Here is an 18,023-nt window from a genome sequence, read left to right on the forward strand (position 1 = left end):
TACAGTCAGGGACTCAGCCGGACCCATATCATGCATATCTCCCAATCGGTGTATTATTTTTTTTTTGTATTTTATTTTTTTATTATTTTTTAAACAAACATATAAACAAACATGACAACACACGATAAGATATACAAGCATTAATTGTCAGGGCACATCCAATGAGATCACATTTTAGTTAGTTGTCTTATATAAGATATACCCCTAATACCTGTTATCTAAAAAAAACTACACACATATGCTCAGCTCGAACCCCCCCCTCCCGGACCCCACCTTGAGAAGTACCTCCACTATCCCTCGCACCTAACCAGACACTACCATTATAAGCTAGCTTTTATTCTCTCCACCACTTCTAACCACATTGACATTTTGGATTCATTGAGACCCAGAATTCTTGCTGTAGATATTTCATGGTAAATTACATCGAGATATGTAAGAAACCAAACTTTACGGCAAATTTTTTCCGGTTGAAACCAGCGTGATGCGGTCAGCTTTTTGGCTACTGTGATACCCGATAAAACCAATCTCTTTAGCTGTGGATTCACTGCAAACTCAAAAACATCATTCAATAATAATACCGAGGGGTGTACAGGTATATTCCAAGATACGAGTTTTGATATTTGTTGGGTCACATCTTTCCAGAATGCCTTAACTGGTGAGCAGTCCCAATACATGTGCATAAATGTCCCTTCGTCCCCATTTGCACATTGGGTGCATTTGGAATCTTGTTTAAGCCCCATTCGGCACAGTCTTATAGGAGTCAAGTATGTCCTGTGAATATAGTTAAGATTGATTTGTTGATGATCCGGGTTCCTTGATGTAAGTCGGACATTTGCCCAGGCTCCTTGCCAATCAAAGTCATTTTCCAGGTCTGGTATATCCCTCCTCCAGACAGAGTCAAGTTGGAGGGTTTCATACGAGGACGTTAGTAATTGATGATAAAATTCTGAAACAAAACCTCTCGATGTCTCTCTTGCGTAGAAGAATTTGTGGTATCTGTGGTGTTCAATTGGTCTGTCTAATGGAACACCGTGAGACTTCAAACATAGCTCTAACTGTTTGTGAAAAAGCCATGTGGACTTGGTGAGATTAAATTTTTTGCGTATTTCTTTATCACTACAAAAACCCTGTTTGTTAAAAACATCCCCTAATGAGTGTATGCCTTGCTCTTCCCATATAGGGAATCTTATAGGTCGTTTCCCAATTAAGAGTGCATTGTTATTGAATAAGGGAGTATGATTGTGCCATTTTTGTGGGTTAGGATTTTTTTTTTGTGATTCACGCCATATCCGGATCGCATGAGTAATTATGGGGCCAAATTTTCGTTCACAGTGCTTGATTGGTAGTTTAGTGTATGCTATGTCCTTCAGTCTATGTGGGGCTACTATGTTTTCTTCTATTTTTCTCCAGGATGCTAATGCTTGGGAGTCAAACCATGTTGTCAATGGACTTAATGTGTACGCCTTAAAATATAGGAAAAAATCTGGAAATGCCATGCCACCATCTGCTTTATTTCTCTGTGCGGTGGATCTTTTTATACGTGGTGGTTTGTTATTCCAAATAAATTTGTATGTGGAGGAGTGTAATCTTTTCCAGTAACCCTCTGGAGGGGGTAACGGTAGCATTGAACTGAAGAAGTTGATTTTAGGTAGTACATCCATCTTAACTATTGATATCCGTGCTTGTACTGTGTTTTTAAGTTTTGCCCATCTATCAAGGTCGTCTTTGATTTTGTTTTGGATTTTTGTGTAGTTGTGCTTCACCGTTTGTCTTATGGTAGGGAATATTTCCACTCCCAAGCATCTGAAATGTTTTACCATCGGTATCTGTCCTGGGAGGGTTGTATCTTTTTTTGCAGGGGTGTTAAGTGGAAGGAAAGCCGACTTCGGCCAATTTATCTTAAATCCCGATAAATCACCAAAGTCCTCAATCAACTTGAGCAGATGAGGCAATGTGGTGTTGGGGTTTTGCATGAACAATATTACATCGTCCGCATATAAACAAATGTTTTGTTGTGTGCCCTTGATTACGATTGGTTCTATGGATTGGGATTGTCTTATATATTGTGCTAAAGGCTCTAATGATAGATTGAACAGTCCGGGACTAAGAGGACAACCCTGTCTGGCAGAGCGTGATACCGGAAATATTTGGGAGATGATTGTGCCTGTTGTATAATATTCAATAATACAATCGGTGTATTATTGATGCTCTCATTGATACTATGTTTGTTTCTGAAAGTGTGTGTGTGTGTGTGTGTGTGTGTGTGTGTGTGTGTGTGTGTGTGTGTGTGTGTGTGTGTGTGTGTGTGTGTGTGTGTGTGTGTGTGTGTGTGTGTGTGTGTGAGATATATATAGAGAGAGGGGGGTGAGAGAGATGAGGAAGGGGCAAGAGAGAAAGATTAGCTGGGAGAGTGTGTGCGTGAGAGAGAGGGGGGGGGTGTGATTACTCAGCCCTTGTGTGGGTGAATGTAACAAGTTCCTAACGTTTTCTTTCCCCTATTATTTCATGCACACTTTATTCATTGTTTTAAATTATTATTTTCTTTTAAGTTATTTTGTGCATCACTCTGTTTTGAATTTGATGCAAATTTGCAATGCATGAGGGTCATCCTTTTGTGTTAAATGGCTGCATAAAGCAAGCATTTGTTGACTCGCATGTTGATAAGAGTATTCAAACTTGGAACTTGAAAAAGATCCGTTTAACCCTTTCACTGCCGCACTACCAAACGGCTAACCCTTTCACCACGACAATACGCAGAAGGTTAACCCTTTCACTGCCACACAACAGCAGGTTAACCCTTTCACGGTAACCGTTGGTAGTGTGATAGTAAAGGCTGAACCTTCTGTCGTGTGGCAGCGAAAGGGGTAAGGTAGAAAAAAAGAAGAAAAAATTCGATTAATTTGCGATTAATCGCGAGTTAACTATGGACAATCATGCGATTAATCGAGTTAAATATTTTAATCGATTGACAGCACTAGTATTTTCACATCCCGATTCTTCCTCTCCTCATAGGGGATTCCTGTGCTTCTATAGCATAGGTGTCAAACTCACGGCCCGCGGGCCAAATCCGGCCCGCCACGTCATTTGATGTGGCCCCCCAAGAGCCCAGGTAAAAAAAAAAAAAAAAAAAAAAACGTTTTTTTTTTTTTTTTTTTTTTTTTACATTAATTGATTTTTTTTTACAGTACAGTTACAGTTGTGTGTTCATGCAGACACATAATAGCAATTTCATTACGAATTGAAAATGGGGGACCCTGATGTAAACAAGTCGAAAGTCTTTCTCTGGTCTGCATCCCCTTAACAATTGTGTGTATTGAGCTGTACTGTACTGTACCCATTCTGCAATCTGTTAATTAAAGTTAATTAAACTATCTTCCATTAGTTGGATGTATGGCCTCTGCAAGGTTGTATGCAGCCATTTGTTTTTGTAACATCTGCTACATCTGTCCCACGTGTTCTTTGCAGCTCACAGTTGTTAGTTCTGCCCCTCTTGACTGTGACAAAAAGGTTTTGAACAAACTTAATGTCATAGCTTGTATTTGATGATATTCTTCTTTGTTATTTACTTGAATGGTTTGATCATTGATTGGTGGAGTAATATGGGGTTCTGATAAACTAAAATTATTTGTTAAAATAACATAAGCTAACATATATTTTTACATTTATGCAAATGAATATGCAATATGTATAACTTGAATAAGTAATAAATACAGAAACACCATGTTTAACTATATGTAAATGTGTAGCTACATTTATTTTACATTACATTAACATCTATACGGTCTTTGGCCCTTTGAGGGCAACCATAATGCTGATGTGGCCCTCTGTGAAAATGAGTTTGACACCCCTGTTCTATAGCATACGAATACCAGAGAGGCCCGTTCGGCTTTTCTCTGGCCCCCCGTACTTGCACGGATACCGCGCTAGTTTAGTTTAGTTTAGTTTACTCAGTTTATTTGATCAGGGACAGTGCATATCAATCAACAGTTTATACATTTATAAATGAATACAAATTAAAACTGTAAATATGCCAACATTAGCAGGGTTGCTAGTTTTCAGTTGTAGTCCCTGGGCTAGATGTTTAAGCCAGAAAAGAAACAGAAAAATAGAAGGATATTAAAGCTAATATAAAAACAGTTTAAAACATATTCTGTACATTCATTCTCTAGACATTCGTGCATCTATAAAAAAAATAAAAAATTTAATAAAAAATTAAAAACAGTGTACAGGGACAAATCAAAGCTATACGTATATATATGTATAAACACCATATAGGCAGGCACATATGGCAGGCACACATATACATAATCATAAATCACATAACCACATAATCACAATAAGGACAGTCAGGCTAGTAGGCAAGCATACAGGGGCGTTGATGAGCTCAGCGATGCCCGAGTTGCGCAATTTTTTATTGGTTTGTCATGACAAACCAATTACATAATCCAACATATGTGTAAAGAAACAACATATTCCAGTTAACGGTATATTTTTTTAATGATTCGTTACGGCGTAATCAATACTTCCATTTGTATAAATTGGGTTAAGCGGAGCGTAGTATTCCTGCCTGGCTGAGGAGCCCGTCGCGGCTCATGCGCATGTGCGCGCTCGGCCAATCAGAGCAATGCGGAAGGACAAGTGGGCTGCCGAAAGTATTCACGCCCCCCGGACGCCCCGGACAGGGCGTGAAAAGAGGACATGTCCGGGCAAAAGAGGACGTTTGGTCACCGTACATTAGGAGGGGGTGGGTGGTTGGGAGAAAAAATATACATACGGTGGGGAGAAAATATATACATACGGTGGGGAGGAGACTGTCTATTTGGGGGAGGGGGGGTTGGACCTTTACGGTGGCCAGTTTCGAATAGCAGCCTCCCGTAGGTGCTCTTTGAGAGCGGTTTTGATGTGGGTAGGGATTCAAATTTCTTTTACGGCTGTGGGTAGGGCGTTCCACATTGTTGTGGCATAATTGCAAAATGTGTTTAGTCCCTTGTTTGTGCCGAATCTGGGTTCCACATGATTTGTGGAACTCCCTCTGGTGTTGTGGTCATGGTATTCACTGACCTTTGGGAAGTATTTCGACATGTACATGGGTACCTGTGTGGTGTAGTGTATCTTGTAGACCAGGCCCATTGCAAGTTGCTGTACTCTGTCGTCTACTCTAAGCCATCCTAGGTAGTCAAAGTGGTCAGGGGTGAGGTAGGTTCTAGGAGTAAGGTCAAGTAGTAGTCTGACCAGTTTGTTTTGTGATGTTTGTAGTCTTGTTTTTAGCGCCTTTGAGGTGCTTTGGTACCATGAGATGCAAGCATAGTTGTAGTACCCTTGAATGGGTGCTCCTGCCAGAGTCTTCAGGGTATTCTTATTTACCAGAGAGGAGATCCGGTACAAGAATCTAGTTCGTTGACTTTTTTGATTACATTGGATGCCATTTTGTCACAGGAAAGATTTGCCTCTAGGATGGAACCCAGGTTTTGATTGATTGATTGATTGTAATTATATGTAATTTCATCTTTCCTTGTGACAATATTGTCACCCACTGTAACTGAGAAGGCGTCAGCCTTGCTGAGTTTGTTATTTGATCCGAAGAGAATGGACTCTGTTTTACCCATGTGTAATGATAGTTTGTTATCAGCGAGCCAGGTGCAGATTCTGCCGAGTTCTGAGCTGAGGGTTTTTTCAACCTGTAACTTGTTCTTGTCAGAGACCAGCAGGGCTGAGTCGTCCGCGAACAAGAACAAGTTGCAGTCACAAGCTGACGACATGTTATTTGCACAGTAGCGGAATAGTAGCGGTCCTAGTATGCTTCCTCGTGCACACTCCGCCCACGGCCACGGTTCACGCAGGCCGTAGCGTATATTTTCAAGAGTGGTGGCGGGCGGAGGATTTGGACCCGATGTCGTGTCCTGACAACCTTTATTAGTCCGCCGCCCTCTGGGAAAACGTTTTCTGCTGTGATTTGTCCCACGCATTTGTCAGAGCGCATTCCACCCGTGGGGTGGCAGCCTCTGCTGCCCTGCTTAGAGGGGTCTCAGTGCAGGACATTTGTGCTGAGGCTTCATGGTCCTCCCCGGGCCCTTTTGTCAGGTTCTATCTCATGGACATGACTGAGAGCTCTGTCTCTCATGTCTCTCAGTCTGCTCACGTTGTGCGTTTTAGGGAAGCTGCGCCCTATTACGCATAGTATCGGAGTCCTATCCTCCCGCTCCTCGTTAGGACGAGTGTGGGGATAGGACCCTCCCCGCTTTGGTGGTCGTAAGGGACCTCAGGGGGTACATTTATCATAGGTACGCACCCTGCTCTGCCCTTTAGTCCAATAGGCGAAGCGAGACGCGGAGCCAGTAGGAAATATAACGGATGTTATCCTATAACCCTAGTTATATGACTACTGGCAAAACGTCTGGCTTTACGGCCCTGAGGACGGCCCTGGCTGTTTTCACGTGAAATTCAGACTCGGAAGGGTGAGCATGGCCACTACACTGGGTTATATCCCACCGGAAGTAGGCGTGGCTGGGTAGATGTAAGGTGCATGATTGTTTTTTCGGGCGTGTGCAATAGGCACGAGTGTTGTCCAATAGGCGAAGCGAGACGCTTTGCCAGTAGTCATATAACTAGGGTTATAGAATAACCTCTGTTCTGTTATCCGGGTTACACCATGTTGGCAGGGGTTTATCAGTTGCAATTTGTTTGTATAACTAGTCTGTCTAATTATGCATTATATATAGACTGTCTCTGGTATAACTGAAAGAGGGAAAACAACTGCTCCGGTCTGCAGAACACAGTAACCCAAATCGAATGCGATATCGCTGAAGTGGGGGATTTCTTGTGATTTTAAAGGTGCTATTTATAATATTTTTTATGTAAATTCATCATTGCAAGTATTGCTTTCCCCCAAAGAAATTATTGATTAATTAATTTATAATAAAAATAAAATTGCGGGTCCAAAATGTATGTTGTTGTTTACATGTTGTGTTCATGTATTCACTCCCTATACTTCACATTTCCACACGTGGAATGCACCTTATAAATTACATGCTGATGCTCTAGGGTGATATCTAGTGGCTGAATGTTTTCTATATCACCTTTAAATCTTTTGTTTTGTCAGGACAAGAACCACCAAGTTATTGAAAGCAGAATATTTTTTTGTCCTCATACTGGCCCGTACCATCCCTCTGATATAACGTTAGGACTGCACTGAAATCATTCTGTTATTGAACAGCATTAATGTGACTTCTATGGACTACCAGCAAGGATAAGATGACGTTTTTGGCCTTTTTGCCAATGGTAATAAACTGTACTGCTCTAAAAACACACCTCTTCACCAAGGCTTTTCCCCATCAGTTAGTTTAGATTAGATTAGGTCCATTATCCCTTACCTTCCCTCATCCCCCCCCCCCCTATTTCCCTAGCCCTATTTTTTGTCCTGATTGTGAAGTGACCTTGGGTTCTATGAAAGGCGCTATATAAATTTGATCTATTATTATTATTATTATTATTATTATTATTATTATTATTATTATTATTATTATTATTATTATTATTATTATTATTATTATTATTATTATTATTATTATTATTATTATTATTAGAGAGGAACACTGAGATAATTGATGTGGTTATAGATGAAGCAAATATTTTTCTGGACGTTTTAGATTAGATTAGATTAAAATGCATTGTCATTATACAGCACAAGTACAGTACAATGAAAATAAGTTTGGCATGTAACCAGAGTGCAAATGTAACACTAAAGTGCTTTAACAATATACAATGTAAAAGTGATTAAACTGGATATAAAATATATAAATGAGTACTACTGAGTAATAATGCGAATCAGATGTATGTACAGAGTTATAGTATTATTATCTACACTTTCTACAGTGATACAGGTATAAACACTATGGTAGTAAGTGGTACTGGCAAGCGGTGTATAACTATAGTATAGGTAAGGTATATGTACAGATATAGATATAGTATCTAGAAGTATGTAAAATGATTATATGCAGGTATGTACAGACACTCAGATATGGATACATACAGTATATACACTGTAAATTATGTATACGGTATATACAGCATTATTGTACATGCTATCATACAGAGTTATATGGGTTATATGCAGGTTTATTGATGCCCCCAAACAACAAACAAACCCTAAAGTTAGAGGTCCTCCCATCTGCTTCTGCTTTTAAACATCTGGTGTTAAATCTCTGTTTGTCAAATTGCAATTGTTTTTAGTTTCTTCTATTATTTTTTTATATTTTCATTGTGTTGCTCATGTGTGTGTAAACTCGTCGTCATTGTAAATGAGGGAAACCACAATGTCCTTTGAGTTAGGAGTGAATTCACTTCTTAGTGCAGCGGCCTGTGTCTTCGCCCGCGGACGCGGGAGCCCCCTGTTCGACTCCCCCTCGGGACATTCTCATTTAACATCAAACACAACGCAGACCAATATGATCCATCACAGTGGTGCCCAGTGACCCGGATGTCCTGAGGGGCGTGAGTTTAGGGAGGTGAGTGTAACGGGGAAGCCCGTGGATATGTCCACAGTCACGGAAACAGGTGTGTTGACGAGTGACTGTGGCAGTGCGGGCTGGTAAATTAAACTCACTTCCCCATAACAGGGTTAAAAGACGCATAGGTACGGTAGTTAGGAGTGAATTCACTTCTTAGTGCAGCGGCTTGTGTCTTCGCCCGCGGACGCGGGAGCCCCCTGTTCGACTCCCCCTCGGGACATTCTCATTTAACATCAAACACAACGCAGACCCAATATGATCTGTCACATATACAGCATTATTGTACAGGCTATCATACAGCGGTATATGGGTAGACTATTAGTTTGAGGTATTGTTGAGTATAGGCAACAGAGTTGTTATGGGAGGCTTTTGGTCTCAGAGCCATGATTAGTATGTTTAGAGAAAAGGTTGAGGGGTGGGGAAGAACTTTAGCATTTTATTTTTAGGATCTATTATGTTTCCAGTAGAGGGCGCCGGTGGTAATGCAACATATATGGATGCCAACCGCCGTTAAACTCAACTGAAGAAGAAGACATTTCATTAGAAGAAGAATGAAAGCGAAAACAAAAACACACTTCTCTCGAAAGAAACCAGCCGCCTTTGTCGCATACAACAAGCTGACCAGTTCACTACGTTGGTGTAGGCGAACCGAACCGGTAAGTTAAGTATCTTACCGTTTGATTTAGACAAGGCCAAGGCTTACCCCCGAAAAATACAATGAATGGACAGAGTCAGAGGTATATGCAGGAGACTAGCCGACAAAGCACAGTCAAGTTGTACAGTTTCTGTTAGGATCTCTGTTAAACAGTACTGCATATATATCTTGTATGTCATAAATGTAACAGTACTGTATCTGTATGTCATAAATGTCACGATATATATCTATGTCATAAATGTCATGTCATAAATGTCATTATGTATTGAAAATGGGGGACCCTGATGTAAACCAGACGAAAGTCTTTCTCTGGTCTGCATCCCCCTAACAATTGTGTGTATTGAGTTGTACTGTATTGTACCCATTCTACAATCTGTTAATACAATTTTCAATCAATCAAGTTGCTTTTAGGTTAACTATATGTAGGCTGGAGGCTAATCCACCTATATCATAATCAAAATAATGTATTTATTATCGTGATCACACATTTGGATTGTTGTTTTTCTCCTTATTATTTTAATTGTACTACTAATTACATTCTGTATTTGTGTGTGAGGACCCCAGGAAGACTAGCAGTCATTAATTTGACAGCTAATGGGGATCCTAATAAAACATAAACATGTATGCATTTCTGTCCACAGATCCTTCAGTACTGAAAGCTGTCTTGCCTGTCTCCTCCAGACATCATGTTGATTTGTGAGATCTGTGGAGAGGAGGTGCCACTTGAGGAAGACATGATGACTCATCTCCTTCTGAGCCACCTTGAGAACGAGATGAGCTGCCCGCTGTGCTCCCTGTCCGGCGTTTCCCACGACGAACTGAACATTCACGTCGGCTCTGCACATCCGGAGATCCGGGACAGAACAGAGTCGGTCTGCGGTAGCCCGACTCCTTTCAAGAGCAGACCGAGTTCAAGCCCCCCCGCGGGGAAACACTTAAAACACAAGAGAGACGGTCCTAAACTTGGAACAAACTCTTCACACTCACCTGGGGACAATTCCAGAACACCCGTAAACAGGGTGCCCTCTGGGACGCCCTCTGTTTTAACTATGCGGCGTGCATCTCAGCTGCTCCAGGAGAGCAGTGGCGGGATGATCCCTCCCCGGACAGGAACCACGGCTGTTAGTGGGGGTTCATCATTGCTGTCTGGGGGTACAGCGCCTGTCAGCGGCGCTTCCTCCTCGGCTGGAACCACCGGTCGTTCTAGGACAGCTCAGGGGTCCGTTAAACACAGTGATCAGGATGAAGACGAGGGTGGAGTCGCATCAGAAGAAGAACACTCTAGAGTCAAACAGAAGCGCCTGTCCTCTCCCTGGAAAGGTGGGTTGTGGTGGGGCTGGAGATTTAATATGTTTCATGATTTCAGTGCAATTTATATGCTCATGGCAGTTATTTAAAACCAAACATTGACGTTTTCCACCTCAGTCCCTACTGTAAAAAAAGGGTTTAACCGGCCCCTGTGTGCTGCCTATCTGAAGCTGTCTCTCTGAACATACTAAAGGGAGTGGGCTGCTTTTAGGGAGCATACTAAAGGGAGTGGGCTGCTTTTAGGGAGCATACTAAAGGGAGTGGGCTGCTTTTAGGGAGCATACTAAAGGGAGTGGGCTGCTTTTAGGGAGCATACTAAGGGGAGTACACTGCTTTTAGGGAGCATACTAAAGGGAGTGGGCTGCTTTTAGGGAACATACTAAAGGGAGTGGGCTGCTTTTAGGGAGCATACTAAGGGGAGTGGGCTGCTTTTAGGGAGCATACTAAGGGGAGTACACTGCTTTTAGGGAGCATACTAAAGGGAGTGGGCTGCTTTTAGGGAGCATACTAAAGGGAGTGGGCTGCTTTTAGGGAGCATACTAAGGGGAGTGGGCTGCTTTTAGGGAGCATACTAAAGGGAGTGGGCTGCTTTTAGGGAGCATACTAAAGGGAGTGGGCTGCTTTTAGGGAGCATACTAAGGGGAGTACACTGCTTTTAGGGAACATACTAAAGGGAGTGGGCTGCTTTTAGCGAACATACTAAAGGGAGTGGACTGCTTTTAGGGAGCATACTAAAGTGAGTGGACGGCTTTTAGGGAACATACTAAGGGGAGTACACTGCTTTTAGGGAGCATACTAAGGGGAGTGGACTGCTTTTAGGGAGCATACTAAAGGGAGTGGACATCTTTTAGGGAACATACTAAGGGGAGTACACTGCTTTTAGGGAGCATACTAAGGGGAGTGGACTGCTTTTAGGGAACATACTAAGGGGAGTACACTGCTTTTAGGGAGCATACTAAGGGGAGTGGACTGCTTTTAGGGAGCATACTAAGGGGAGTGGATGGCTTTTAGGGAACATACTAAGGGGAGTACACTGCTTTTAGGGAACATACTAAGGGGAGTACACTGCTTTTAGGGAGCATACTAAGGGGAGTGGACTGCTGCCTTTTAGGGAGCATACTAAGGGGAGTGGACTGCTTTTAGGTAAGATACTAAGGGGAGTGGACTGCTTTTAAGGAGCATACTAAGGGGAGTGCACTGCTTTTAGTGGAAAATACTATTTTTAGCAAAAAAAATTAGCATTTTCCAATATTTAATATCGGCCATGAGAAGAATACTAATGCACACTTGAACACAAAGACTTGGGGAACAGGTGTCGAGGGGAGGAACTTAGGAACAAGTGTGATTCCACAATAGCTGCAGCCGTTTACTTGTACACAACCACATGTGCATTAGGGGTGGGACGATACATCGATCCAGATCGATATATCGATCTATTATCAATTATCAAATAGGATCGATGCAACGTAAAAAGATCCATTCATATTGCAATACTCTTATTTTGAAAATCCCCTGGTGAGCATATCCGCCCGGCCGGAGTCCGCCTATTTTGCGACCCGAAATAAGTGCCTGTTTTTCCCCCACAACGGGTCAAATGCATCCAACATGCTTTGCATCCATTTATGCCCACGTCGCGTTAAATACCGAAATTAACATTGCGTTAGTGTAAGCTAACTAAGCTAATCTGATAGTCAGAGAGAACAGCAGAAGTCCATTATGGACTGGGAAGGAGGGGGGTTACTGCATTCTCGAGACAGCGCCACTACCAGGATATGGCCGGTACTGCACCTTCGGACTCCCAATATGCCTTTTCCAGCCAAAATACAGCTCTGTGACAGTGAATAGGATATTAATATAAAAAATAAAAAACCAAAAACAGTGAACAGGAGGTCTATTTGTATTAAAAACAATAGATTGCTTTTAATTTAAATGTCTGGAAGAGCTCAAAAATAAAAATGTCAAATGATATTTCCATTGCCTTTTTCTTTATTGATTTAAATGTTACCGATTGTGTTAAATGGGCATATAATATAGTCTCATATTGATCGCAGGCACCTGAATCGAATCGTATCGTGGCAGACTTTGTGATATCGAAAAATATCATATCGTTGTCCAAAGAATCGATATCGTATAGTATCGTGATGAAACTGGTGATTCCCACCCCTAATGTGCATGCATTCACACACACGCATGCACACACGCACGCACGCACCAGGGCCCGTGAGCGGATCGGCGTGGGCGAGAAATCAGCTCTTCGCTCTAGACGGCTTGTTCCGCTCCGCTAATCGGTCATGTTGACCCCGCCCCCAAGTCGCTCTCCGCTCGCTCACCGCTCACCTTGAATCGAGCGCTCCCCGCTCCACATCGCTCGGCAGATTTATTTTTATTTTTTTGGAGTATGATGTAAATTTGCTTGATTTGACCAAACTACAACAGTCTACCCCCTGGGCCCCTTAACAATTGTTTGTATTGAGCCGTATTGTAATTGTACCCATTCTGCAATGTTAAATAACGTTGTTTATAGCTCTACTAAGCGATGATAGCTAGCCTAGCCACAATGCTATGGTCGCTGCCATTAACGTTAGCATGTAAGCTAACGACAACAACAATGGCGTCATATACTTTTTCTAACAGGATGTGAGTGACGGTTCACCCTTCTCATTGGTTGAAAATGGCCTTCATGTTTGTACATCGCCATCTGTTGCTTTGGCATTGTACTACATGTATATTACATCAGTGTTAAACCACTGTGAGCGGCCCGGAGTGGATTGGAGCGGAGGAGAACTCTCGCTCCGGACGTCGCGCCGACCCATTTTAAAACCCACTCCGTCGCTCACGTCAAAACCGCCCGCTCCGCTCACATGGCCTGGCACGCACGCGCACACACACACACACACACTCATATACACACACACATGCACACCTGACCTCTATGCCTCATTTCAGCCTCCTAGGTGACAAACTGGCCGCTAGAGGGTGGGGACGCGTCTATTCTTTTACCAACTAATTTGCATTTTCCGCGATCTGATTGGCCACTGGCGTTTCTGGTCATGTGACATGTGCGCCAATCGCGTGACTCCTGTTTCTGCGCCTTTTTCCGCCTCTAACAGGCGTCACACGATTGGCGCAGATGTCACATGACCAGAAACGTCAGTGGCCAATCAGATCGCGGAAAAATGCAAGTTAGTTGGTAAAAGTATTGACGCGGTGGGGCACTTTTGTGGACCAACCAACCAACCAACCAACAGAGGGAGCTATAGAGCTGCTAAAAAGGAGAATATCCCACACACTGTATTGAGGAAGAACCTTCTGGATTAAAATGTTGTCCTACAAATAAAAACAGTTATGTCCGTAAGGTCAATACAGAGTGCAGGATCTCCACCACAGTTAGTTTAAATTCCTAGAAAAGTACATTCGTTTATATACCTAGAAAATGGCATATTCATTTTCTGCAACCCATCATGCACCCTGAAGTTGACTCACAAAAACCCATCAAATCACAGCAAGAAAACACAATTGTAATTGCCATTATGTGGGTCTTTAAATCTTTAAATGTTTAAATCTTTAAATGTGCAAAATAATACATACAGTAATGTGTTAAACTGTTGTTGCTGTGTGGTGCACCTACTCTCCCACCACCTTTACTGTACAAAGAGAAGCGTCATTTAAGAGCAATGTTGGTATTCAAGCATTCGTAACTAGTTATGTATGTTATATTAATCCATACTCTGAAGTCATCATTCTTTCTCTGATGTCATTCTACGTGTGTGTGTTACAGAGAAGCAGTTCTCATGTCCTATGTGTGCTCTGGTCTGCAGCGATGGCTTCATCATTCAGGAGCATGTGGAGTTGCACCTGCAAGAAGAGAACACCACTGAAGGTAGTATTTCCTGTAGATTCTATTGTAGCTAGGGGGGGGCATGGATAAGTTGCTCCTAAACCAATTCACAATTCTGGTTCATGTCTATTTTGTACCATAAAAATGTGGTTGGGTTCATGTGCATGAGAAGAGTATTTTGTAACTCTGCGTTGTAAATCAGAGCTCTATTTTAGGGCTGCGGCTATTGATTTAGTAATAGAGTATTCCACCAATTATTCCATCGATTAGTCGAGGAGTCGGATAAGAAATATGTTTGCTTCATTAAAGATCAATAGTAAATATACATAGAAAATAAGACTGGTCTCTTAACTCAATCAGCGCCTAGAGGTCGCTGTTTACCTTGTGGTAAGAAGGCCAGTGCTTTAAAGAATAGGGATAGATGGCGGTGTTTGCAGGGCTAAAAACTATATTAAATATTATAGCTATGGTGGATCTAATAAACACGTCGATTGTCAGTGAGTTTCTTCGGTCAACATGCAAAAAACATACTTTTTTCATACATACATTTCCGTTTTATACCGTGGTGAATATGAGTATAGTTTTAGAGTGATCCTGTCTAATCTCAAGAAACTCTTTTCTCGCTTGATTTATGATCATTCTGAAATAAACGCTAGATCGGTATTATGTTTCATCATGCACGCACAAAAGGGTGGGGGGGGGGGGTTATATGCTTCGAGCGGCACCAACGGCATATGTTCTAAGTTAATTTACTGTTGACCATAGTCAAAGTTATTTTCTTATCAATTGAAACCCAGCTGTATGATTTCTCTGATAGCTCTGAGGAGGGTTAGCTTAGCACGAGAGCATCAAAAATGGCTATTAGGCAATACACTTGAAGCACTTAATGCTTCAGTGATGTTAAAATGGGAGCTGTCATCAATCTCCTTAATCTTTAACTTATAGAGGTCGCCATGACAACCACCCAACCTCACCCATGGCCATCACATTCCTTCAACCCAAACAAAACCAGCAACAGTGTTTTTTCTTTTACATGACTAGCAAATCAAAAGACATCAGCACTGTAGTGTTTTTAGGACTGGGAGGTCTACTGAATATGAAAGTATACTGTCATGGATCCATGTAGGTCTATTGAATATGAAGGTATACTGTCATGGATCCATGTAGGTCTATTGAATATGAAGGTATACTGTCATGGATCCATGTAGGGCTGGTAGCTCTACTGAATATGAAGGTCTACTGTCATGGATCCATGTAGGGCTGGGAGGTCTACTGAATATGAAGGTATACCATCATGGATCCATGCAAAGGTAAACATACATATTTGTAAGTTGTGATGAAACATGCCTGAGCTGCACTACCACTTATCACCACTAGTATAGTACCGCCCATAACATACTGTATACTCCTGAGCTACTGATTAGATATTAGTAGCTGGTACATTTGAGGCAATGAGGGTGTGTTCAATTGGCCATATTCACACAGTGGCCATTTTGCTCTTATGTAATCCTTAGGATGGGATTCCTTTCCAACCAGAAAGGAATCCCATCCTGAGCATGACATAAGAGCAAAATGGCCGCCATGTGAATATGGTCAATTAGGGGTGTCTAGCAGTGTCCTGCTAGAAATGTAGTTTTACAACTTGCAGTACATGACGCTTATGACCTGCTTCTCAGGGGTGAAGAGTCTGGAGTGTCCCATGTGCTCTGTGGTCTGTGTGGACAGCGTCTCTCTACAGGACCACGTGGAGCTGCACTTGGACTGTGAAGCAGCTGCATGCTGGCCAGGTACAGTACTACTGGTATAACCTCTCTCGTACTCCTGCTGGCCAATGTGTGTGTCAACATTGGGATTTGAAAAAACGGGATATTTCACCCCTCCCCCGGCCCCGCCCCCTCCCAATGTAGTCTCCTCCCTCTCGTATGTATATATTATATATATATTGTCTGCACTGCGCAGCCGTGGAATCGCGAGGCCATAGATTTAGAATAGATAGAAAGGGCACATTGTGGTGTATCATAATTAATTTGTTGAATACAATATGATTTTTATGACGTTGAGACAAATTAAGGAATATTTACACTAAGTTCCTCTTATTTAATTCATTAATTAATTTAATTGTAGGCACTGTTTATATTGTACATAGTCCTGTGTGTTGTATATTGTGTCCTATGTTACTTTTGTGTTTATTGTCTCTTTCTATATACACCGTGGGAAGGGGGGCACATAATTGAATTTTCTGTATGTCTTGCACAAATTGGAAAATGACAAAGTTGACTTTGACTTTTAACATGTTTCTATGGTGTCAGACACTAATTGTAATGTTAAAAACGGATACTGCTGTAATATATAAAGTGAAATTCTACCATGCCTCAATGTATCAACTTTAAACACTAAATGTTAATGTTAGAAATGTTAATTTCCATTATTTCCACCATGTGCAACATTTCTTAAGAATGTCCATTCTATCAACTCCAAATCTGTGCTCTGAGCTCAATAGACCTATCGCTAAGCCACGCTCCCTTTGAAAACTCTGACAAACAAAGCCGACCGGGAATGACTGTTGACAATGGCCGTGGGGGAAGCCTATTGCTTAATGACATGTCATGAGTGCTGCTTTTGCTTCCGCGTTTTCCCTGATTGGCTGCGCCATGCCCCGCGGCAGGCGCGGCAACCGCAGAGCAGAGCGGCAGAGCGAGCGGAGCGGCAGAGCGAGCGGAGCGGCAGAGTGCGAGCGGAATTAGGTAACCGCCGCAGGAATCCGCCATGATTTTCATTCGGCGCTTCAGCTCACCTGGCATAGCAGCGGTCCGCGGTCCTGCGGTTCGTTGTTGACGAGTTCGAATCCCATGAATTATTTTTTTTTAACATGATTTTTTTTTTAACGTGTATTCTTTCGCCGGTTAAGGTTAGGCATGGTTAAGGTTAAGGTTAAGGTTAGGCATTGTTTCGGAGTTGGTTAAGGTTAGAACGGTTAAGTTTAGGCGCTGTTAAGGAGCTGGTTAAGGTTAGAGTTTGTCAAAGAGAATGGCAATATTCTTTCTATGGTTAAGGTTAGGCATGGTTAAGGTTAAGGTTAAGGTTAGGCATTGTTTCGGAGTTGGTTAAGGTTAGAACGGTTAAGTTTAGGCGCTGTTAAGGAGCTGGTTAAGGTTAGAGTTTGTCTTAGAGACAGCCTATTTCCGCACTGCCGCTCTCCCGCGTTGCCGCGGTCACATGGTCAAATTGTCACATTCTTGCACTCATGACCTGTCATAAAGCAACACGCGTGGGGGAAGCTCAAGTTAAATTTTCAGATTTACCACAGCAGGTAATAGACCTGTTTTTTTAAAGATGACACAAATATTTCGTCTAGAAGCAGACGGAGAGGAGAGGGTTACAATACGCAGTGGAAAAGTATGTTCATGAGATAAACATTTACAGAAAAGAAACCATTAGAATCAAGGCCAAATGCTATCACTCGCAACTGAAAAGTGAGAACCCCACAGGCTCTGTATCAATGTTGCTGATGACGACACCATCATGGAGCAGTGTTGTTCGTGTATTGCAGGGTAAGTAATTTCTAACACATTATTACCTTAGACCTCCATGGTGATGCAAGCATTAGCTATAGATAACGTTAGCTAGCTAGCTACTCTCAAGCATTACTTACAGTTGATTTTTTTATTGAAGATTACAAGAACTATGACGATAATCCATGATTACTACTATTGCT

The 18,023-nt window shown here is 42.1% G+C and overlaps 1 protein-coding gene across 1 annotated transcript in view; it reads left to right on the plus strand.

The window, feature by feature from the left end:
* The first annotated feature begins 9,064 nt into the window (after window positions 1-9,064).
* zufsp (zinc finger containing ubiquitin peptidase 1) overlaps window positions 9,065-18,023 on the plus strand; it is a 56,115-nt gene continuing 47,156 nt past the window's right edge. The window contains exons 1-4 of the mRNA XM_084336109.1: window positions 9,065-9,163; window positions 9,804-10,482; window positions 14,249-14,350; window positions 15,985-16,095. Of these exons, the coding sequence (XP_084192235.1) occupies window positions 9,849-10,482; window positions 14,249-14,350; window positions 15,985-16,095 (847 nt within the window). The 5' untranslated portion in view covers window positions 9,065-9,163; window positions 9,804-9,848. The remainder of the gene's footprint in view (window positions 9,164-9,803; window positions 10,483-14,248; window positions 14,351-15,984; window positions 16,096-18,023) is intronic.

Source organism: Notolepis coatsorum (assembly GCF_963971535.1).
Source record: "Notolepis coatsorum genome assembly, chromosome: 19".
Lineage (NCBI taxonomy): Eukaryota > Metazoa > Chordata > Actinopteri > Aulopiformes > Paralepididae > Notolepis > Notolepis coatsorum.